Here is a 25,307-nt window from a genome sequence, read left to right as displayed (position 1 = left end):
TTCTACTGTGAAATGATTTTCTTGACATATGTGAAACCCCTTTCTTTCTGGATAATGTTTCCTCTCTTGGCGATTCTGTGCGATCTCGCTGGCTCATTTAACGAAAGTATTGTTCTCGTCGCAGCCCGTGACCAATTTGCAAATTTTCATTCAGCTGTGGGTCTAAGTCAGGAGATTTGTCCGGTGCCCGCTTAAGAGCAGTTGTTTACTCCGCGTTCTCCAGATTTCTCCACCCTTGAAATCACATAGGTGACTTGCTCGTTGTGTGCCGCTGGACATTTTTGACCTGGGGCGATTCAACGAAGCCAATTCTGACTTCAGTCAAAATTAGAAACACGATTTTAGATTTTTTTCGACCCTGCAAACTAATATTTTGACCATCCCATCAATGTTATCATGAAACTGATTTCTCAGAATTTCAAACTTCCAGCACCAAAAATTAAACATGGTCAAAAGATTTCAAGTTTTTTACTTATACAGTCAGAAACGACTTTATACCATTGTTCCCAAACTCTTTGTACTACTCAAGATGTGATGCATATAGCGCACAGGTTTGTCACCATGCAACTGATACATATTCTGGCACTGCGTGTTCCATGATAAGGTCTTAAAATGGGATGCCGTTTCCCGCTTAATGGTGACTTGGATTCTAGCCGAAATAGCCATTTTTCTCTCGTAATGCGTGCAAACTAATGACGAAGTACTTGTGTGCTTATGTATATCGTGACCAGTTTGCGCGCAAATCGTCAATGCAATTGGAGGAATGAACAATAGACCGCACAACTTGGTCGACTCGAATACGCTGTTTTCCAGGTGCATCATTACAACAGAGTGACGTCCCAGTGCAAAACTACGTCACCACTTTACGGCACAGAAGAGCTACTTGCCTGTGTTTCAATATGGCAGTGATCGTGTTTAGATCAATGTATCGTCAAAATAATATTATTTTTGCAATATTAGGAACCCAAACCCATCCAAGAATATAACAGGGCCCAGTTGCAAATGTATTACTGTTAATACTGTTATTAAGTTACATTTAAATTTGGGATGTGAGGGAAATTCAGCAGCCAGGAGATTTAGTTCATATTTAATATACTGTTACAAGTATTATTAAGTACAAAATTGGAGATTTAGCTTAAAGTTCAATCTGGTATTGAGTTTTTGAACAACCGGGCCCTGAAGATTACTGTAATCTTTTTTAATTAGTTTTACTCACCTCGTGTTATATTTAATAGATTGGTCCTACCGTGCCGTAAAGCGACGGCGTCAAGTCACAATTGGACGCCACTCTGTTGTCGTAAGTCGTGTCTCGAAACTTAGACACGACGTATTAATTTAAGCGTGTAGATTTCCCCACTTCCCACCACCTAATACACTATGAATACCGTGGCTCTGCTTCGGGGGCCATTTGCGAAATCGTAATTCCGAATGATGTGCGCAGATGTTTTTTGCGTGTGCACTTTAACGTTTACCATGGTCAGCATTCTATCATAACCAAGCTGAAATATGGTTGATACATGACGTCATTCACACAGGCACCCTGCAGGAATGGAACCCTACTTCCGTTGTTGAGACATCAATCTGAAAATGTTTTATGCATTGCCATCTTTTATTAGCTGTAATTCCGACGAAGTTCCGTCACATGCTCCATAACTTTTTAAAAGTTACTTGTGTGGAAAATCTTATGATGGTTGCAAAAAAGTAGAGGCCTAGCAATACCTCAGGCACTGAAAGCTAGGTGATGTGGCAAAAATTAGAACTCTCTTATCGCTGAAGGTAACAAAAGTCCTACTATACCATATGGCCAGCTAGAAATGTCAGACGACGTAGTTTTGATTACCGTACCTTCTCAATAACTACAGACAATCACTGATTAAGACACATTGAAAGTAAGCGGGTAGATCAGAGAAGTCTTCCACGAAGTGTTCACCGCGGTTGACATCGCCGTGCAAGCTGGCACAGCTGGAGTATAGGCCTACCCTGGCCTAGAAAGCCAGCCTTTCCTGACAGCTTACACAAGGCAACAAACGATGTCATTTTTCAGTATACTCGCTTGGTTAAAAAAGAAAAAGATAGAAATATTGATACCGGAACATCAATTTAGTGAAAAGATATCTTTGCCATTTTCATTACCCAAAACACTCACCATGCCCTTTTCTGGGTTGTATTCTACAAAACCATGCTATCCAATATTTAAAGTGGATGGTTGTGTGGCATTATTTAGAGGGAAGCATTCCACACCCCACCGCGTTAGGCTTTGCGGGATTGTCTTGAATCTACTGACCCCTTGACTTTCTCTCCTCTCGTGTATGGGGTCCATACAGGGATGGAACGTGAATGATTGCCGTTTGGTCATTGAAATAATAATGCTGCCTTACATATGTGGATAAAACATCCACGACGATAACGCACGCATGTCGATTTGAAGACACTTTCCATTTATTGCAGACCACGTGTCTACTTTGGTGGGAACATGGGTTAAATCTAACAGCTGAGTCTCATTGAGGAGGGGGAGGTGGGGGGGGGGGGGGCTACACACTTTTTAGATTAATTTAAAAAGATAGTTTGCAACATATTACCAAGGGCAGTTCAAGAAAAAGTTAGTATTGTATGTATATTCGTGTAGATACGTCATTAAATTAGTTAAACCGGGCTTTGACATAACTTTGACATAAAAATGGCTTCCAAACCATTGATATAACTATCAGACGACCTTGAGAGAATATCGAGCTCTGAGAAGTACGTTTTGGTGTGAATGGCATCGATAATTTCACAGAAAATATATAAACAATGTTTGCTCAGAAAACAAAGTTCAAGTGGTAAGATCCAACTGAAAGGATGACAGACCTGATTTCCCAGTTCAATGAAGAGAATATAAACCCTTTACATTTCATCTGGCACCTGCAGGTCTGGGACATGCGAGGCTCTGGAAGGTCATTAGCAGACTCAAAACCATACATGTACATACCATTTGTTTAGTGTGCTAATAAAATGTCTAGATTAAAGATAAGAATTGTCAAATTCCCATTTGTATTTATCTACTAATCATTCTAAAGCTATGCTCAAAACTTGCGAATGATGCACGGTATGACATGGCCTCAGTAAATGCATTACCAGGTACCTCAACACCCATCCCTTGGAAACCTCAGTTCATTCGGACTTCAATTAAACTGAAGTATCTTGACAAACTCCTCAGTTAAACTTAAGTGAGAAAATATGCAATGTTTATGTGGATTACAAAAATCAAGACCCCCATGCACAACACCTGCTACAGGTACTGGCTTTACAAAATACTCTCAGATAACAAACTCACAACAAAAAGCGGGATTAAAATATTATAGAAATTCGCATCTTGTATGTATTCTGCTCATAATATATTTTTAAGGAGCTTTCCCAAATCATCGGCGGCCTTACGGGTACATAAAATGGCTAATGATTGAACGATTTCCTACTGTGAAAAAACTTTTGAGCCAGGTTTTATTCCTGAAAACACGTTTGTCACACCATGTATCAAGGCCGATATTATGAGCTCGGAAATATCGTGAAATAAGAAAGTAGCTGTGTATATATGACAAGCCATGACTTTCTTTCAGAAAGGTTTGTATCGAGTCGTGTCGGTGTTGTCGTAGTTTCTCCATAATTATTTCTAGCGTGCGCTCGTATAGCGTTTCACCACCAGCCGGTTTACACAACTATGTTTGAAATAAACTTAATTTTTGCAGATAGTCTTCGAGTAAGTTGTAAATCCCACTAGTTGTTATGAATCACAAAAAATTAGCTTTAAGATTGCGAGAACCACATGTTTTGACAAAATGTATGTCCAACGAGAGATTCTGTTGGCTTTTCTTTTCAAAACCCGGCAGCCTCTCCGTCTTCCCAAATTGGTGCGGTTCACTGACGTGTGACGGAGATGTGAACTACTGTCACTGATCGACCACCAGTAATTCCCTACTCCCTACAGAGAGTGTTCGACTTAAGACAACAGCCCTTGCAAGGCATCATGGAATACATTTTCTAAAAATGCGTCTGAAATGATTGAAAACTTAAAGCACATTACAAAGTATGAAGACGGAGCTGAACGCTTGTGAAATTATTAAGAAGATTTTGAAGGAAAGAGGCGTCATTGGTGCCTACACAACACAGCGACAAAAGTGGTCGGTAAATTAATGTTGGACAAAAGTTGTCTAACATTTTTGACGTGTCACATGATACACTAGGATATTAGTTTTACTTTTAACACCAAAAGAGTACGATTTCAAAATTCGCCTATTCCTAGTAACTGACATATTGAAGGTTTGTATTTCATAAACAAAAAAGTTTGATAAATTCCCCAAAGCTATGCTTTTTGGGTTTAATTTTTATTTTTCTTTACAGAGCTCCAAACAGACGTATTCGTAAAATGCCAAATGTCGTCGTCATCCACACAACGCCACGAGGCCAAAGACATTATGTATAACCTGTTCGGGTGCGGAGGACTCTGGGCGTAGCATTCACCGGAAATCAGCGACCGGAAGAGCGGTACCGGAAGTAAAACTCCGGATGTGAAGTGACACGGCATAATATTCTGCTGGAGAGACACAAGTGCTATATTGTATTAGACTGCATCGGTCTAGGCAGCACCTCTATAGAAACATGTCTTGCCATTTGCATTGACGTAAATAAATAATAAAAAGAAGACAACAAAAAGAAAATCCTTTTGATGCTCAAATCTCTGATCCAATCCCCACAATGGTGTCACACGGATGGATTGTACTAGTTTATCCGAGGATTTAGCAATAGATGAATATATTTATGTACCTAAATAAATGAAATAATTTTCGCTGCTCTGTGTAGACATCTTCACTGATAGCGCAAACCGTTTCTTTGTCCTACAAAACTGTCACTCACTTTGCTATGGTGCACAAAGTTAACTCACTTGTGTTGCTTAATTGATAAGCCAAGTTCACTGCGGTGTTGAAGAAGATGAGTTCAGTTACAAAACAGCGCTGTCAGCGTTGCATTCTGTTTGAGGTTGAGACCAGCTTGCTTTGATCATCTTATAAATGGAGACTAATTATTAAGAGTATTTTGGGATATATGGTCTTAATAAAACTCATGATGCGGAAGGCTACGAATATTAAACTAGCTTGAAGGAACAGTATGAATATTGTAAAGGACTGTAAAGCATGGTATTTGTGAAATCGTTGCTCGGAGGCTTGTCTTACAGAAAGCATTTGTTAGGGGATGAAGTCCGCACAAGCGTAAACGCCGCTGACACCAGACAGAGGTGCGACTTAGCCCTGTCTTATCTTGCCTCCAGGTCTCTGGGTGTGCTTTGTGCTTTATATCCGTACAATATTTATAGTAACGTTTGTTCAAAGCTATTGTGTGATCAGCATGCTCAAAGGTATTACCTTTCTGTTGATTTTTCTTCCAGACGAAGAAAACAGCAGAAAATACTCATGTAGCCCGTAATAATCACAATAATGATGCTTTCATGATAGCAGGCTATATAGTCATGGCGTTTATCTGTAAGGACTGATAGTAGTTATGAACGTTTATTGCCGAGCTCTAGAATTTTTCACTCATATAGTGGTGGTCAAGTTTGTGGATTTGCCAGGATTAAACCACCGACTTTCGGCAGATTTCTTGACCTATAACACGCACCCTCATCAGTCAAACCAGCTAGCATTTTAAACGTCTGAGTCAGCGAGACCTTGATAGTTCGGCATTGCTCTGACATTAGGTTTTGGCAAAATTTTGTTCCCGGAGGATGGCTCCAAACCAGTCAGCTGGCTCAGTCAAAATATCTGATGTAGTTACCAGGCCTTGACAAATATGTTGAGGCTGGCAGTTTGAGCATTTCGAAATAATCACATGCCCATGGATATTGAAAATAACCGATCGACGGAAAACTGATGGACAGAATCTAAAAGAACACGGGTGGCTGCAAACGTATTGCAGTGGAGAATTGTAATTGTACTTGGATAATTTAAGTTGTTTGATACGCCGTCACAAATGGCTAAGGCAACTGCTTCAAATGTTTAAACGGGGCGTTCCCCAACGTTGATTTGGAGCTGCCATTGGCGGAACAAAGTGTTGCAAAACCTAACATCAGGGCAATCTCGGTCTAGGCCGTGGTCTAGAATGTGATAATGTCTTCAGCTGGAGGCGAGAGGTTAACGAGAGAGAAGAAGAAAAACAAACAAAAAACGAGTCAACATTAGCTGGATTCGAACACGCCACCTGACTGCTCATAATCTATATTGGTCTAATCTGAGTCAGCCTAAGCAATTCAACGTAGACTAATACGCCATGGTTATATGTATTGCTCAACGAGTGCTAACACTTCACTACTTTATGATAAATATTTATAATGGTTATGTTATTATGGTTTTTATTACCATATCGATTGGTATTACTTACATATTCATGTGAAAATAAAGAAGTATCGTTTGCAAAAATGGTCCATTTAGTTTCTTTTTATAAATTGTGCTTCAGCTTGTTTTCATAGCTTTACTTGCCAGTTCATCAAGACACTCCGCATACTTTCCCCATTAAACTTGTAGTTATTTTCACATCAGCCAATACATAATGGAGATGGGTTAACTGTAATATAACGAAAATCGATACCGATTGTATAATGTGGTCTGCATGTTTGGTAAGATGAAATGTTGATGTACGCCAAGGTCTTTGAGGCATAACCTAACAAATGTGGCAACTGGTAAAACATTTAGCTACAAAAGATATTCCCAATCAGCACACATCGCATTTATCTTGGCATTACATACCCCCGTGACGTTGTGGATAGCGTGTTATCACAGCATAATCACACAGGTGCCATTCGCCATTGCGATCGCGTATCAACTCCAGTCAATAAATAAATAAATTACCTACAGTTTACATACTGTATATATGACAGTAAGTTTGCTAAAGTCCTAAAACAAATAGATTTATTTATTTATTTATTTGATTGGTGTTTTACGCCGTTCTCAAGAATATTTCACTTATACGACGGTGGCCAGCATTATGGTGAAAAACAAATAAAGCCCTAATATGAACGACTAACACTGCATACATGTATTCTTATGGAACCATATAAAACGATATTTGAGGGAAATCAAAATTTTATGACATAAAAAAGTCAAGTTGTTTAACTTACTGTATCTAGAATATCTTCAACAATAATCTGTGGATTCGAAAGGTATTCTCATGATCTTTGTTATTGCTTTTGGAGATATTATTTAGGGGTGCGAGAGATTATCCCTGGTTCCTGCCTTGTCCGATGATGGGGGTTGCTTTACGCCTTTGTTGAGGCCTTGGCGACAAAAAAACGTCTACCATGTTCGTGTGGCCCTTCGCGCAGAGTAACATTGTTTGCAGGCCACCTCTCTTCCAACAATATGATGTGCGCCATGTATGGAAAAGTTCGTGAGTCACTCCCTTCGTATAATAGCTAAGTCACAAAATTTGTCGGTCTTCTTAAAATGGTTACCATTTTGAACTTTCAAATATTCAGTCTCTGATATTTAAATATGACGTGTGGTTCTCGAAGGCCAACAGTTTGTGGCTTGTTTCTTCATTTTCACCATTTGTCCAAAGATTGCTGTTATCTTTTCCGCTTTTACGATTGTATTTTGCCTCTAATTACAAGGACAGTTAGAATAAAACCCTAAATGAGCTAAACTGACAAGAGACCGTATTTATCCTTTTATATGTGACCATTTGCCACGTATCGTACTCTCGTCCCCCACGTACAATCACGAAATGGGATGTTGTTTTTACAGTTAGATCTGTGGCGTTTGTTATAAGCTAGCATCTCAGGCTGTGAAGGGTCTGTATAAAAACTATCTTCCAGAATTACCAAATAGCTTTGTTATTTTAATCCAACTATATTCACATTATATATTAAGACCCAAAAACTGCAAACGAGTCTTCGGACCAAATTAGAAGCACGATTAGAGAGGAGTTCAGCTGACTGTCATAAGAAATCAATACTAGAACCATTATTTTGACATCAAATGCACGGTGAGCGTCGAAGGCTGTGTTAATGACTAGCCGTGTCATATTCATATGGCAACGTGGACGTAAGCGAATGAATATTTCAACACATCTTGCTCAAGCCATTAATCAAACCACGTCAAGCCACGTATAAAGATTCGCTACAAGAAAAAAAACTAGGTGAAACGAAAAGGACGGGATATAAAAAATAGAGCGCAGCAAGCTGGGCATAATACAAAGGAGAAAACTGTTGTCAATCTGTGATCTCTTGTCATTTGTCGCCTTCTGCTTCAAACCAGCAAATATTCTACCTGCTTAACTATATCTAATTATAAAAACCCATTTTTTTCAAATTATAAGATTTTAATATTAGATTATTTTTAGTTGCAAAGAAAAGGACTGCGTTGTTGTTTGTTTTTGTTGGCGTGTGGTGTGTTTCTGGCTCTTGATTGAGGGAGCATTTTTGAAATGCGCACGCGTCGCAACTTTTGAAGACACATCCGCCGTTTATTCTTGTTTTTTTGTGTAATGCTCATGTGTCCACAGTCGCAGAAATTTGCATGGAGATTAATCTTCGTAAATATGCGATGTATGTATATACACTGTAGCTCCGTTAGACTTCTTCATCTTTGGAGAAAAATGTCGCTTGGAAGTTCTAGAGTTTCTCCCGGCGTTCTCTGATGAGAGTATCGAGCATGTATTATCTGAAAGAATTCACTAAGGCTGAATGGTTAATGTTAATACAAGTCATTCAATACAGGTTACAAAACCTGAAACTAGACACCGGCTGCCAGCCCAAATGGTTAAGAAGGAAATGGCAACGGTGAAATATTTATTCTTCTGTCAGGACCTTAAAATCGATGCCCCGGTTAGGTCTAAGACTGTGGGTTTTCTCAGTCTTGGAACTATTCTGGGACTGCTGATATCTTCATGTAGAGAATTAACGATGTCTTTTCCTGACAAAGTCGTGTTTCTAATGAAGGATTTTCTGCAAAGTTCTCTGTTTCTTCCAGTAACCTCAGGTTAGTGTCTGATAAATTAGCACACAGAATCAGGTTCCATAGAGATCGAAAACCCGGCTAACCCGAGTAAGGCGTCATGTGTGGGAAAAAATTGATTTAGATGACTTGAGATCTTTCAAATTAAATGGTAGAAACATAGAATATCTATTACATTTGTGCAAACTGCAAAACAAAGTGAACAATGCCAAACGCGAAAGTGGCAAAACACAAAATTCAAAATGAGATGTAAAAACTCCTCTCCATGTTGTCGTTAGTGTTTTATCAACTCATCAGAATGGCGTATTCTTTTACCATGATTTTTGTTAAAATTTCAACAAAACACAGTATTATTATGTGTGTTATTGGGGCAAAGTATACAATTTATGATTTATGTAACTTGGACAAGTTAGGCAACAGTTCATTTCTTAATGCAAGTATCCCAATAAACATTTTTCACAATATTTTCCTTGTGCATTTGTGGAATATTTGTTGTTCCATCGGTTTAGCCTGCCTAAACGCGGATCTCTTTAACTAGAACAGGGAGGTCGCGCGATCGAATCTAGTTCCCAATGGTTCAGTTATGAATCAGTGTGAGAAGTTTTTTGCCTGGTCGGCATACCTAGTGAGGTGCAATAGTTTGATCTGACTCCAACGTTTCCACCCTCAACCATGGCCTCTGTCATATGTTTGTGAAATATTCTTGAACATGGCATAAACCATTAAAATTTGATGTATTCATCAGGTACTTCAATACACATCATGATACCGACCAATTCTATAAAAATACAATTTGTGTAGTCCAAAGTGCTCAGTTTTGGGTCCCGGTGATATAACTGGTGATATCTGGATTAACGCTAGAACAATCGGTGCTTGGAATTCGCATCATAACATTGGTTAAAACCGGGTTAGATTCCCCACTGCGACAATTTGCGTCTGGTTTAGACTTTGGGAAATTCTGAGGCGACCTCAGATAATGTTTCCATGATATAACATAAGGCATTCACAATCCGACTCTAAGCTGGAAGTATCCTGTGTTGCTTGGTTGATACCAAACCCAGCGTTTTTTGTCTCCCTGGCATGGCTTGCTGGTTAGGAAGTTCATTGTCATTATTTTCAACATCAAAGCGCCTCGTGCGTGACAGGAAAACCACCCGTGTCGTGGAACGCCTGATTAAAAGTAAATTGACATACCCTCACGTGGAATCCTATTTAGCCTCTTTACTCAGGAATCTATAACCTACAGCCATGCGCGGATTAAACTTCATATGGGTATCTATCGAGTCATGAAGCACTCTGCTTCATAACTGTGGCTGATTTCGCTGAACCTCGGGCTAGGAGTCGTACATTCGTTGAGTTGAATTCAATCGCCATGATAGATATACGAACAGTTTCAATCAAAGCACAACGGAGATACATACTTTGATTATCGACAACATTTAATCTAGCATTAGTACACGATTGAGATAGTGATTTCATTCATTCGCCTAGAACATTCCTTGCGTCTTTTCAACATCGCTGAAAACTCTTGATTTAAATAAAGAAATAAAGATTTTAATCTAGCATTAGTACACGATTGAGATACTGATTTCATTCATTCGCCTAGAACATTACTTGCGTCTTTTCAACATCGCTTAAAACTCTTGATTTAAATAAAGAATAAAGAAAACTCTTTATTTTCCATTTTTTACATTCTTGTTTCCGGACCGCGGTCATTTCTTGTTCAGATTAAATCTATTCATACACACCTTAAGATTTTCTTACCGTTCAAGTTTCTTTTCTTCCACCACACCAATGTACAGCAAAGTTAACCAATATATACTATTAGGTTATCATCAGTTTTCAGTCTCACTTCAACTATGTGATCAGCTTATGCCGGATATTTTTTTTGGTCAGATGGCAAGCCAATGAGATTATGGTGCTGGTGTACCGGAATACCTGTCGCATAGGATGACATACATACACAGTATATAGCCTTAATCCGTATTATGTCCGAGTGCAGTGAAGATCATAAGCGTATTGGTGACAAACAAAAATCCAACCAAAAGAAGGAATTCCGGCCAATGAGATTACAAATACTGAGCGCCTAAAGCTTCTCAAGCTCATGGAAATGAATCTAGATAGGATCAGTCCGCAGGCCATGCTAACAAAGGCTGTGTAATGAATCTACGCTCGATAGAGATCTACAGATTTATTGCTAAATATCAGAATGTAGTAAAACAGATTGGCTTTGGTAGCCACTTATAACGACGTCCGGGCTACTCCCTGCACATCGGGTGAAGTGTGAAAAATAAAAGCCTAACTAAGGTACACTAACAGGATACCGTATTTCACCGGGTACGTGTGACCATTTTCCAGATATCACACTGGCGTTGCTGCTCTGATTTTACTTTTTTTTATGCTGTAGGCTTTTACATCCTATATGACAATTCTACCAAATTCAGGGTATTTTGTGATCTTTTGGTATTTAATTTGCAGTATATGTCGAGGCCATACATTTTTACAGGAAAACGATAAAATATTTATATTACTTCTTTCCGTGGCCAAGAGCTCAATATGCTTGTTTTTCAATCGCCAGGGCCAACATCTTTTGGTTCTATCACAAAGTATCACATACGTAACTACCCTTCCACTGTTACCGGGGCCTTGTCGGCTGTTTTAGCAACTGGCATTCGTACGGCAGATTAGATGGCTTTACATGAAATTCGTCAGAGAACAGCTGCATTCTACCAATTTGACAACTCGTTAGACGGATGACAATTTGAGTGTCACACATGTGAATGTTAGCCCTTTGTAAGCACCAGTCAGGTGAATATATGAATGAATAAACAAAACCAAAATTGGCATAGTTTAACTGTTTCACAGGTATTCAAATTGGCTTTCATATTTAGATTTAGTCCTTCACATATTGGATAAATCCTTTCCTGCTTTCGTGTCCACGGTTCTGAGCGTGGGTTTCTTCAGTAACAGACCCTAACCAACCACTTGGCCTAAAAAAACTTCACGAGGAAACACACTGGAAAAGAAGGACACGTTTGAAAAATTCATTGAGAATGTTGGTTTGCTGCCAGTTGTCAAGAGAATGGTCTGAGCTGGTACTATCGATTCATTTCTGAACTACATCGTAGTTAATACTAAAACTGTCAGACGTGACTGATTTGTCTAGACTATCCGCATAAATCTCCTGTGGAATTCTATTCAGTGAAAAACGGTGTTCATTTAGATATTTTCCCCTTCAGTTTATTCAATGTAAACAACGAAGGATCTTCCTCCAGTTACAGTATGCATACTTGGAATTCAATCTCAGCCAGTGTTTATTTTTGATTCTTTCTTATATTGTTGCATTGTGAAAATCTTCAGTGCTTCGATATTATAAGCATTATCGGGGCCTTGTCGGCTTTATTAAACCTTTACTGAGCTTACATATGAGAGTGACCTTAAGCAAATTCATCCCTGTCGTTGTTTAACTGTACAAACTTTGTAGTGACTTACCGTCCTTGACCTTTAGATAATGTAAAATGACCACCCATTTTTATAATGTAATGACTAAATCACGTTAGTCAGCACGAAGATTATTAAAAGAATACGACATTGATCACGAAAAGAAGTGAAATATATTTCCTCCCAAAATATATTATCAAACCACCAGCCGGATTGTGAATAAGCAAGGGTCTGGGAAATCAAACCCTGCTGTAAATAACGGCCATTTTTGACACTGGCTTTCGGCCTCGTGCCTTTAATATTTCAAGGAGATGGGCTGATGTCTGTTTATTATCAATTCATCTCGTCACCAATAGCCACTTTCCCTAGGGCCAGAGACCACAGTAAAAGCTCAATAGTCGGATTTTTAAATTCATTTACTTATTTTAATACTGTCGTGCTCAGTAATTTTTCATCGAGAATGCGACTGAACTAATGTCTTGCGTAATATAGTGTAGGAAGGTACTCTGATTACACAGCTTAAGAAACACACAGCTGGTGTTCAATTGAAAAAAAAAAGAATCTTACTCCATGCTATATTCTTAGGGATTTGTGGCAATAATGAAGTATCTTTAAAATTTTATGTAATATGTACAATTTTGTTAAACGTGGGAAGGTGAGTAATATTCCAAATTATCTCCCAATGTCTGCCCTGTGATGTCAGGTCAGGTAGACTATTTGACAGAAGACAGATTGGCTGGTGGTCTAAAACAAAGAGGATTATGTTGGAAGCTGCTTAACTGCCGCTCCCCCGAGGTTCAATATGCCGGGTTGTCTTGTTAACTGTGTTCAAAATCTGTAATCGTTTGAAACTCTCATAAATTCCTGTCAGCTTCACATCAATATTGTACATACTTCAATCAGCCCAATGTCCAGTCCACGGAAGGGCTGGACACGCCTTGTTCTAACCTACGCTTCAATCGCTTCAATATCCACTCCATGAAAGAGCTGGTCACGCTTTGTTCTCACCGACGCATCAATCGCTTCAATATCCACTCCATGAAAGAGCTGGTCACGCTTTGTTCTCGCCGACACTTCAATCGCTTCAATATCCACTCCATGAAAGAGCTGGTCACGCTTTGTTCTCACCGACACATCAATCGCTTCAATATCAACTCCATGAAAGAGCTGGTCACGCTTTGTTCTCGCCGACACTTCAATCGCTTCAATATCCACTCCATGAAAGAGCTGGTCACGCTTTGTTCTCACCGACGCATCAATCGCTTCAATATCAACTCCATGAAAGAGCTGGTCACGCTTTGTTCTCACCGACACATCAATCGCTTCAATATCAACTCCATGAAGAGCTGGTCACGCTTTGTGCTCACCGACACTCCAATCAACTCCTTGTCCACTACACAGAATAATTTTATACTTAAGTCTTTTTCTCACCTACACTTCACGCATTTTTAGAAATAACTATGACGATTTTTACTACTTTGATTTATTTGAAACGCAGTACTCAAGAATATTTCACTTACATGACACCGACCAGCGTTATGGAGGGAGGAAACCGGGTGAACTATGACAATATATGGGGCAGCAACTACTATTATGACTTGCGAAAACTCAGATTTACCTCAGATTTATTTTTGTCGGTTGTTTCCTACCCTGGTACAACGCTTAATAGACAGGCACGCACGTAGAATGTATTTCTGGGATGGTCTGTTTCACAAAAGATTTCAGTATAAACGTCAGCAAGGATTCAGATTTGCTATATATTGCCTCACTATATTTACACGCCAGCTAGCACGTTATCGCATTGTCTAGATGATCGATAGCAAGGTCAAGAGCGGGAGAGTAGGGCTCTATGTAATACAGCAACGTCCAGCAACTGATGGTCCTTAATAAAGAATGAACGTGTTGTTTCAAGAATCCACAGTTGCCAGGCGTTTTTCCTACTTGACGTCAAGTGTTTGTATTCAATAGATTTTTTTTTGCATGTATTGAGTAAGTGACAATAGTTTTAATAATAAAGGCTACTGCCGCTGTACCAATCTGATAGGTTAGTGTCGCGTTGCATGCAGAATCTATATTGTATATCGCTTGGGTTAGTTTCCTTGACGGCTAGTCTTTAACAGATACATTTTACATACATTATTTTCAAACATCTACCAACACGTGACCATAATCATGTGAAAAGGCATTTGAAAACACGGAGCCCAGTGTTCCGTATAAGGGTTTTACATTAAGTCGTATTACACGAATCTCTTATGTAAAAACTTCGTCAATATGTTATAGACAGAAGGCTAAAGTCTACACGAATGGTGGTGGTAATATGATTAAAACCAATGCATTTCTAATTTTATTATCGGATCTAACTGTGACTGCTTACTTGAACCAGTTTTTGCTCTGTTGTTGGATTAATTAATTAATTTTTTTGATTGGTGTTTTATGCCGTACCAAGAACATTATGGTGCGACGAAGCCTGGATTGTGTTACGAATCCCGTCTTTAAATATTGTATGATATTTTTTTTATTTGTTCTTGAATGACCTACATTTTCCCCTCTGTGTGCGTTATAGCCTGCACTAAAATTCAGTCGAGGACGGAGGCTTCCGCGTTTTTGAGTTTAGTGTTAGTTGTACATAGAGTATGCATTTTGGAAATATGTATCGGTGTTGTAAACATGTTTACGATCACACCATCCAGAATTTTCTTCACGTTAGTGTATAAATATTAGCCAGGAGTTGTGAAATTCGCAGTCAGTTACTCAAGTCCACTTGAGAGCAGTCATATTTATTGTCATCCACTGTGAAGGATTTTACCGATTTTGTACTCTATTTTCTGTTTGTAGCACTTTGTGAGCTTGTGTTTCGCCACTTGCTGATTTTTAGAGACGTTATTTTGGAGCCTGTATCGCTCATTGTCTCTGTGTGCGATTACGTACATTTCATCCTAGTTTACCCTGAAAGTGACTTTGTGTATATTTCGTAGAAATGAAAAATACATCACCAGCTCGGCTTCACGGACGCTACCCGTCCACCCTGAGAGTGAGTGAGTGAGTGCTTGGGGTTTAACGTCGTACTGAACAATTTTTCAGTCATATGACGACGAAAGAATCCTTAGAATGCATGTAATATGTCCACCCTAAGAAGTTACACTTTCACACGCAGTTGGTGATAAACATCACTATTCTGGACGCTGTCATCAGTACGAGACTATATATTTTTGTAATGATTTGTATTGTTTTGTATATTATTGTCAGTTGTATTATTGGTCTATTTTTGTTCAAATATATGTATTGAACTTATTCAAGCGTCTTCCTGTTTCTTTGTTTTGATCGTGTGTAAGGCCTATCTGAGAATGGCACAAGCCAGTTGCTTCTTATCTTTACTCTCCGACAGTGGTCCTCTTACACTTGGCAAACCCACAACCATCTGCATATTGCCGACACACCTCACGTACGGCAGGAGGGGGACACTGACACTGTTACTCGACATGAGTGTATTACCCTCGGCATATTTGGGGATTTACCAGTGATTAATTTGACGTAGCCGTGATGAATGGAGGTTTTTTTTCCTGAATTATTAGTGATTACTTGTCAGTGCTTATTTTGAGATACATTTTTCTCATTACGCAATGAATAACACTAGTATATGCCTAGCCGAGTTGGTGAAAACTTATTTATTGGCTTAAGCAGCAACCTTTCATCACTGGCGTGGTCAAGTCGTTCCCAGGGAGTTCGGTTTTCTCTCGGCTTCTCATAATCTAGGACTAAAGTAAATTCGCTGTTCCTAAACGGATTTCATTCCACAGTTTCAAAATTATATTTCTCATTAAAGTCAAAAGTGGCATCTTTACTAATTTCGCTGAATTCGAATTCCGTGACCACCGAAATGGTGGCATTTTTATTTAAAAATAACACTTGTAAGTGTAACGTCTTGGGGTAAAAATAGATACTTGAATCAAAACCAGCGGAAAAATTGGAAGGAAAGCAGAAAAACGAAGAATCCTTGAAAATATACTGGGGGATTAGGGGACAGACAAGGTCATGTAAACAGGTATATCATTTCGGCATGTTGCTTCATTGCTTCGGTGACGAATAGTTGCGAGGTAATTGTTTCCGTCAACATTGTATCGCTCATATGGTGATTACGTCAGCATGGAAGTATTGGAAAGGCCCCCGTGGCCTAGGTGGTTAGCAGGCCAGAGCTACGCAATGATCCAGGAGCCTCTCCCCGATGCGGTCGCTGTGAGTTCAAGTCCAGCTCATACTGTCTTCCTCTCCGGCCGTACGTGGGAAGACCTGCCAGCATACCTGCGGATAGTCATGAGTTTCCCCGGGCTCTGCCCGGTTTCCTCTTACCTGCTGGTCGCCGTCGTATAAATGAAATATTCTTGAGTAAGGCGTAAAACACCAATCAAATAAATAAATAAATCAAAGTATTGGTGGCATTGTATCACTGTGCAGGTATACATCATTTGGAACAATTGTTATGCTGTTGTTTTTCGTCTTATTTCAGGGGAAACATCTGGTTTGTCAAATTTATGTTGGGTATGATTACTTCTCTCTTCATTGTAAGTTTTATCATCCTGATTATCTTCGTCTGTGCGTTTGTCAGTTATGTCGAAATTCTTTAAAAGGAATACCTTGAACACGCATGGAGAGTTTTTTGGTTTGACTGATTTATTGTCTTGATTGACAGTTTCATCAGGTCCGGGTTTCTCACTCAAAATACACCATAAATATTTAAAACTCACAGAGCGTTTTGCGGTTGGTTGATGTCGTTGCATGAGGTCAGTTTTTCATCAGGATTACATCACGAACATTCAAGGTTTATTGTCAAAAAAGAAATAAAAATATCTCATTTCTACTTTACCGATAACGGAATGCACATGGTTCCTAACACGATAAATGTTCAAAGCAACAGTTAAAGGGGAAAAGCATTGTTTGAACATCAAAGACACAAAAATCTAAGGATAGATGAGGAGTCACTTCGATCTAAAATTCTTTCTTCTAATATCGATCTCTTGGTGTATTCAACTCCCTTTTGCTTTTCTTGAGATAAAATAAGATTTACATGCCTTTGAAGAAAAAATCAAACGTCAGTTTATTTTTAGTGATAAAGCTCTATTATTTAAAACGTGACTTGATACGTAATGTGCGTGATGTGGGGTTTTGATGTAATTTTAGATTAAAGCAATTCAAGGATTTCAAGAACATATTGTGTACTGTTTGTCGAAAAGGTGGTCTTCATATGACAAATAATGTCGTTAACACGTTTTTGCTAGGGGTTACTCAGGAGGCAACAAAGAGTTAGTTGTGTCGTAGTATGAGTTATAGTGATTCAAGAACACATCCGGGTCCGACATGCCCAAAACTAGTTTAGGACTCAATACCAGATTTAACTTTAGACTAAGTCTTCAGTTTCGTACTTAGCCTAAAACAAATTGCGCCACCGTATATTAAATATGAACAATAACACTGCTGCTGCTATGCTCTGATATTGGTCAACTGCATTGGCTGCTGAGTTGGCAAAATTTTTAGATATAAACTCAGACCAGTATTAGCTGATATGCTTTCGAACAAATCATCAACTGAAAGGCAATTTCATCATTTAGTTCACTAAGTGCTTTGTGAAAATAATAAGATAAACAAGATTCGCTCCTTTTCACTAAATTGAAAACATAGACGCTGAATGATCTTATATTGACACAGTAAGGCGTCATCAAGGACATTTGCATTTGAGTAGGCACGATGTAGCTCGCGCTGTTATGACTCATGAACGTGACCCGAGCCACATTGCAAATGGGGTTAGCGGAGAGAATCTTGCAGACCTTTCCTCCAGTGAGAGCCTTTAAGTACTGAAATCCTATTCCGTCAAAACTGTATTCAAATGTTTCACGACGTTCACTGCATATAGCCCATATGTTCTAAATACACATTTCACCCCAACTTTCAGAGAAGCTGATAAAGCCGAACAGAGTTGTCTCCCTCTTCATAGCTCAGCAAAACAAAATACAGCTCTACTGTGTTGATTAATTGTCTCCGTACAAAACGAGTTCGGTTCAAGTTTTCTGATATGTTATTTGTGGACTGCAAAATTTAACTGTAACCAGAAGCAGGAAGACAAAGTCAGCAAGGTATTAAAATCTCACATAACAAAGTGCGTGTAAAACCTTTCTAGTTTAATAAAGGGAACAAAAACGTGAATTACAATGTACATCTAACGAATGGGCTACTTTGTATTGCTGTTTTAGTAAACCGTTTGAGGGAGGAGGAAGACTTTCCAAAATTTTATCAAAGGACGACATAAAATGTATATTAATATAATTGATGTAACCTGAATGTCGGTTGGGTTTAAATTCGCACATAGAATAAGCAGTTTGTGAATTTAGTCATGATCTCATATATTACGCTTCAGACACATGAAAAAAGCTTTCTGCACAAAACAGTACCCAGGAAATTTTTTTAAGCATTATGAATTGTGGCGTAATCCCTTATTTGGTGAACCAAATCCTGGTAGCCGTAAGATCAGAGCATCTTAACAGTGCGAACCGCGTTCAATTCCTAGCTTGGACATACTTGAGACTTTGAATTTTTTTTTTATTTAACTGCTGTTCAAGGTCGCACCCAAGACCTTTTTTGCTCACACTATTGCGGTTACCATTGTGGGTGGGTGGATGGAGGAAACCCGAATGCTCCTGGTAAGCCACCGACCTTTGATAAATTACTAACTTTTCTACGTTGGGTGTACAGATTTGAGCGCTATATTGTTGGGAAACAAGTAGTCTTTAACGATCGTCCCACGAGCGCTATCGACCGATTGTTATCACCCCGGAGACCTGAACAATGAGAACGGAGAATTTAGAATCTCTATATGAACAATGCCGGGCTTGTCAATGCTGGTCCTTTCCTTGGCATTCAGCAAGAGGTGATAATCAAGACACTTGAGTCTTTATAGTCAAGCCGTGAGTAGGTAAAGGATCTCATTTGTTGTGTCTTGAGTTTGCGTTGCATTGCAATTCTTGCACTGCAGAAGCAATAAAATTAAATTAGTAGCAATATACATATATTTGCCATAATGCTGACCGTTGTCGTATAAGTGAAATATTCTTGAATCTTCCGTAAAACACCAATCAACTAAATAAATAAATAAATACATCTGCTACAAGGGCACAGCTTCATGATTTGACCGAAATAAAACGAAAAGCTACACGCAAAGCCTCAAGGACACAAGTCAGCATACTCTTGTGGCGAATGACTGGTTTAGGAGGATACCTACATTATATGCTGATATGGTTTGGATGATGTATTTTCTTTCGGGACCTCCGTGGCTCAGTCGGTTAGCGCGCTAGCGCAGCGTAATGACCCAGGAGCCTCTCACCAATGCGGTCGCTGTGAGCTCAAGTCCAACTCATGCTGGCTTCCTCTCCGGCCGTAAGTGGGAAGGTCTGCCAGCAACCTGCGGATGGTCGTGGGTTTCCCCCGGCCTCTGCCCGGTTTCCACCCACCATAATGCTGGCCGCCGTCGTATAAGTGAAATATTCTTGAGTACGGCGTAAAACACCAATCAAATAAATAAATAAATAAATGTATTTTCTTTCAGAAGAGGGGTAACAACTGTATGTTTAATATTCTCAATAAATACCGCAACAACAACAGCAAATGTCTGCAACCTTGGCGCAATCAGTGATTAGTTTTAGTACAAGTCTATCTCATTGACATCAATACAGTTTTATATGTAAAGGTCTCACTAAAAGAAAGATTCTTTGTGAGAACAATCATACCAAGCATTTGCTGGGTGAAGCATAATTTCTCCATAAGCGGATGGCAAGAACAGAACTAAAACCTTTAAACTAATCCAAGTCAACTTCATTGGTGGGAAATATGTAATTCTGAGAATAGAAGAGACCCACTAAAATACGATGATGTATCGATTATAGCATTATGTTATTGGAGCTATGTGAAATCTGCCATAAATTGCCGGCGGCTTGATCGCCTTTCTTCCTTTTTTTTTTCTTCACAAGGCCATATTTGAATTTGTGGTTGGAAGTCAACCGCGGGCACGTGGGGATACCTGAAGACATTTTAATAGGAGCAGGCATTTTAAGTTAGAAGTGGGGGTTTCTGGATAATGTAATTTCGTGAATCTTGCCAATATCACTTGTAATTTGTAATAAGGTCCACTTCACTTCCAATCAGCTTTACAGAATCTAAAAATAAAACCGCACTTTATTTTAGTACGCATGCACCTTTACCGTACACAAGAAATCATCTAACAGTCAATTCTGCCAATAAAACTATGGTCAATTAGTTGAATTCAGCTGGAGGGGGATCGCAGAAGGAAGCCCCTGACAAGGTCGTGCCTGGGCTCCTTTCGGGTAACGTTTGGGGGTTTCACCTCCAGGCCAGGTGCTGACAACAGTAATTAGTACTATTGAACCTAGAAGGCTTGTGACTGTAAGGAAGCCTTGTAGTGTCAAGAGTCTCTTAATGTGTCAAATAACAAGGAGTTAGGAAATTGAATAGACAAGGTAATCAAATGCCCTTTGTTATCATTGACACGGTTAAGGTTTATGGTGGTATCAAAGTTTGGCTCATGACGTAGGACCGACAATTTCCTTGAATCTTTTTGGGTAAAATGAGGTTGCTTGGGATATTATCCTTTAAAGTGAAGAAAAGAACATAACAAAAAAAAAACAACAACAACAACAAAAAAAACAAAAACAAAAAACAAAAAACCAAGTAAAAACAAAAAGAAAAAATTAAAAGACAAAATAAGCAACCACAAGTGAATAGATCAGAAAATACCTGTACTTATTTGTTTTTATATGTTTTGGGATACATCAAAAGCAGCGAATGCTTGAATTCCATGTTCTACGTCTACTTTTGGGTAACTCTCTTCCGTGAAAATAATATGTACATTTTTAAGATATTGTTTTCATATTTATTTATGTAATCGGTGTTTTACGCCGTATTCAAGAATATTAATATATTGTGATGTTAATTGTATTAATATGAAGCTGGGCTTTGGAATTTGACTTTGGATAATACTTTAACAGTGTGAACAGCCCGAACTGTGATGTGGACATTTTGCTGACAACTGGCCATATGGATATTAGTGGATGCAGTAGATGTGAAACCGATTTTTTTTCTTGTTCAGTTTACAGCTATGTAGAAGAAATTCTAGCGACGATTTTCGTAGTTTGTTTCTTTTACTTGTCGCCTGGATTTAGCTATACGTAAAATCAGTTATCGTCGCTACTAAAATGGCTTTCGTAAGAGACACGTAACATCACAAGTGCTTAGATACTTTTAAAGCTTGTAGAAATCATTTCTGAAAATGGTGCAAATTTTGAAATAAGTTCCGCATATGAAATCAAAGTTGACCATGATTAAAATAATCATTTTGAGTTCTTCTGACATTGTAATGTACTGATTCCGAAATAAAAGGTGCACTCTTTTCGTAAATGTTATTTTTTTTTTAAATTGACATGTTATTTCAAAAACGTTATTTTAAAAAAAATTAGTACTGTATTCAGCCAGTTTATCTGGCTAGCAAATGACAACTTGTGAAATAAAAACTTCTCTTTGTCAACCTTCTATCTGACATACATCCTGTCGCAGCTAGATGCATGCTGGAAATGGATGTGAATGTACAGCCACCCAGTCACAAGTTAGCGGACCTCACACAGAAATCACTGTTTTTTTCGACGGAGAAAAGCCGATAGCGTACATTAATGATGGCCTCGACCACCAGATACTACCTCTAATATTTGGCTACAGTCCACAATTATTGCTTTCGGGTTGGGAGTGTTATTCCCTGGTATTTATAGATATATTTAATTTTTCTCTGTTGAGCTGCCCTTTCCGTTTTTTTCTGCTTGTTAAGTGAAGTCATTTTGTAGGGCAGGCTTCAAAGTTTCATTCTAGGTATAAACTGTCATGTTTTTAACGAAATGGAGGCGGATGCCCACAAGGCAAAAGAAGTGAAAACTCATGTTCCACTGGCCTTGGGCTATGTGGGTTTGACCCTTACATACCGTTTGTCAACTTTGTGAAAAAGTTCATTGATCAACCCTTATCAGGAATTTGACTGGAGTTGTCTCATGGGATGACGGTTATCAGGCTCTGTGGCCAAACGGTGACTTGTAAGTAAATGGGAAATTAATTGTGATTGTCGTCCTTTAATCTGGTTCTTGGATATCTAAGGGTTACAACATCAACGTCAGTGGTGGTGGTGGTAGTTTGTTTAATGAATGATGCACGCCGTGATCAGTGCTGAAACCAAGTAGTGTTCACATTAATGTATTATAACATAGAGACGAGAATGAACTATACTCTAAATTTTCTCCTAGCACATGGAAGCAGGAGCCTTACTGTAGCTTCGAAGACACTACCAGACTTCTTGCCAGGCCTTAAAACATTGTCTGGGTAGGGGTCTGTAATGCCAGCACAATAATGTTTCGCATAATAGCGATGTGTCCCGAGAGCATATTGTGGGCATCGGAACCTCATTGTTTCCTCAACCTGGCTATGATCACAAACACTCGTATCATGTAAATGAAATCTGTTTAAATAAGAATTCGTTTGAATGTGCCCGGTCCTCAATCTGTTGCATAGGATTTCTGCTCGCCTGGAAGAAAGACTAACAAGGTGAGAATTAGAAACACTGTTATTAAAATTATAAAAATATCTCCCTTTAGTGGAGGTGTCCCAGTCTTCCTGCCAAATTGAAATAAAATTCCGCTTAAATATATACATTGCTTCTGAAATTGAGACACATATTGAGCAATATGTAAATGAGACAGCTCTTGTTTCGCTAGCTAGTCCGCCCATTAATAACCTGAAATACTAGAATGGCCTGGGACCAACTCAAAACAGATTTCTACACCTGGGTAGAATAAACAGGTACATAAATGAAGTATATCAAAAATGATTGGAGAGCATTTCCTTGGCGTAAAATTCTGTAAAACAAGTATCGCACTTAGAGAATCTGTGAAGATAACGGCTCTTGTTGGCTTAAAATCTGCTAAAAAATGCAACGCACACAGAATCCCAGTCAAGTCAACAGTAAATACCGATACTGCATCCGTAAGTCTAAACGCCTACTATGGTGGATTTCTGGGACACAAAATGCACAGCCGGTTTTGTCAGTATCCGGGCACTTTGAGGCATCTGTAAAAACCTGTAGATAGTAGCTCCACGTTCTGGCAATATAATCCCTAGAGAAGAAAAAGAGACAAACTCTGAGTTGTCTGATTTTTTCACTTCTCTGTGTAACACTTGTGAAATATTCGGTAGATGTAACTTCCATGGGGGAAACGCAGGAATAAAATTGTACCAAATTTGAATGCCGGCGATCTGCATTGTGTCGTACATACGTTTCGCTCGTACACTAAAGGGCTCTCTTTTTCTGCTTGTACCTTCAAACAGAATATCATAATAGGATGGTCTAAAAAGTCAGTCCCATGTGAAGCCATCAACTTCACGCCAAACTGCAGGGATAAAAACTGGCTTCGACCAAAAAGAGGCTATTCATTTCAAAGATGTTGAAGTGCATTTAAGGGAGTTGTTTTAAGCGTACCTGTTGCAATACGGAGCGCTGAACACTGAATACAGTCAAGCTTAGTTTTAACTGGAGCACAGGCAGAATCACATCCATAATCTAACCGTGAACGAATAAGCGCTCGATACATTAACAATGCTACGATGGAATTTACATGAGCATTCCAAGTAAGTTTAGAGTCAAACAAAACACCCAGATAACGAAATGATTGTACAATCTCAACCCCACTACCATTCAGATATACCGACATGGAAGGTAGTATTATTTTGTTTGTGAAAATTTCCACTTCTGCCTTAGCTGTTGAAAACTTGAAACCCCATGCTTTACTCCAGGCTGAGATAGCATCCAAACCTTCTTGTACGTACTTTCTAGCAAGCAGCAGATTTCTTGTACCGTACCATATGGCTTTATCATCTGCAGATAGCGAACGGCTTAAATTAGGATTCAACACTTCGGGGAGGTCATTTATGGCGATGTTGAAGAGAGTCGGCGATATTACGCTTCCCTGGGGCATCCCGTTTTCAACAAGAACAGGATGGGAATAGGTTTTGCCAATACGTACCTGAATTAGCCGGTCAGACACAAAACTTTTATCCCAACCAACTAAGTTACCACCTATACCAAGGTCTCTCATCTTCATCAACAGGCCGTGTTTCCATAGAATATCATAAACTTTCTCGATGTCCAAGAAAACTGCAAAAACGGACTCTTTATTGGCCAAGGGTCTACGCTTTGGGTGGGCGAATAAATGTTGTTTTTAGTCAGAAACCAAACCAACCTGGAATTCACCACAGTCTCCATAACTTTACAAAGACAAGACGTCAGTGCAATTGGTCGGTATGATGATGGAAGCGATGGGGTTTTGGCAATTGGAATTACTATTGCCCTTTTCCATGCTAAGGGGAGATACATTTTATTCCACACAGAATTGTACAGAACTAACAAAACGTTCAAACTTTTATCTGGCAAGTTCTTAAACATTGAGTAACTTATATTGTCGTCCCCGGGAGAAGAATCCTTCTTAGCTGAAAGGGCTTGTTTTAACTCTGGGAGGGAAAACTCTACATTCATTGCCAAGTCATCGAATAATACATTTTCAAAAGAATTGGAGAAATGTTTTATTTGTGTTCCAAAAATTCCGGATCGTAGTTATCCGAACTTGATACACATGCAAAGTTATCTGCTAAAACATTTTTCTTTGTCTGTAACGGAGCCTTTCGCATCAGTACCCAGTATAGGAATAGTTGAGTGCTTACGATTTCCGCTGCCTGCTGTCACCTAGGACCATACAGTTTTAAATGAAGTGCGATTGGTGAGATCTAAGCAATATTTAA

General features: G+C 39.0%; 1 protein-coding gene across 1 annotated transcript in view; it reads left to right on the top strand.

Annotated features, from left to right (window-relative positions):
• The window catches only part of LOC135473281 (QRFP-like peptide receptor), a 35,713-nt gene extending 21,842 nt beyond the window's left edge, over positions 1–13,871 (top strand). Inside the window, exon 3 of the mRNA XM_064753129.1 lies at positions 13,291–13,871. Within this exon, the coding sequence (XP_064609199.1) occupies positions 13,291–13,871 (581 nt within the window). The remainder of the gene's footprint in view (positions 1–13,290) is intronic.
• The last annotated feature ends 11,436 nt before the right edge of the window (positions 13,872–25,307 follow it).

Source organism: Liolophura sinensis, chromosome 8, assembly GCF_032854445.1.
Source record: "Liolophura sinensis isolate JHLJ2023 chromosome 8, CUHK_Ljap_v2, whole genome shotgun sequence".
NCBI lineage: Eukaryota > Metazoa > Mollusca > Polyplacophora > Chitonida > Chitonidae > Liolophura > Liolophura sinensis.
The sequence above is the reverse complement of the archived record's forward strand: the minus strand, read 5'-3'. Positions and strand labels throughout refer to the sequence as shown.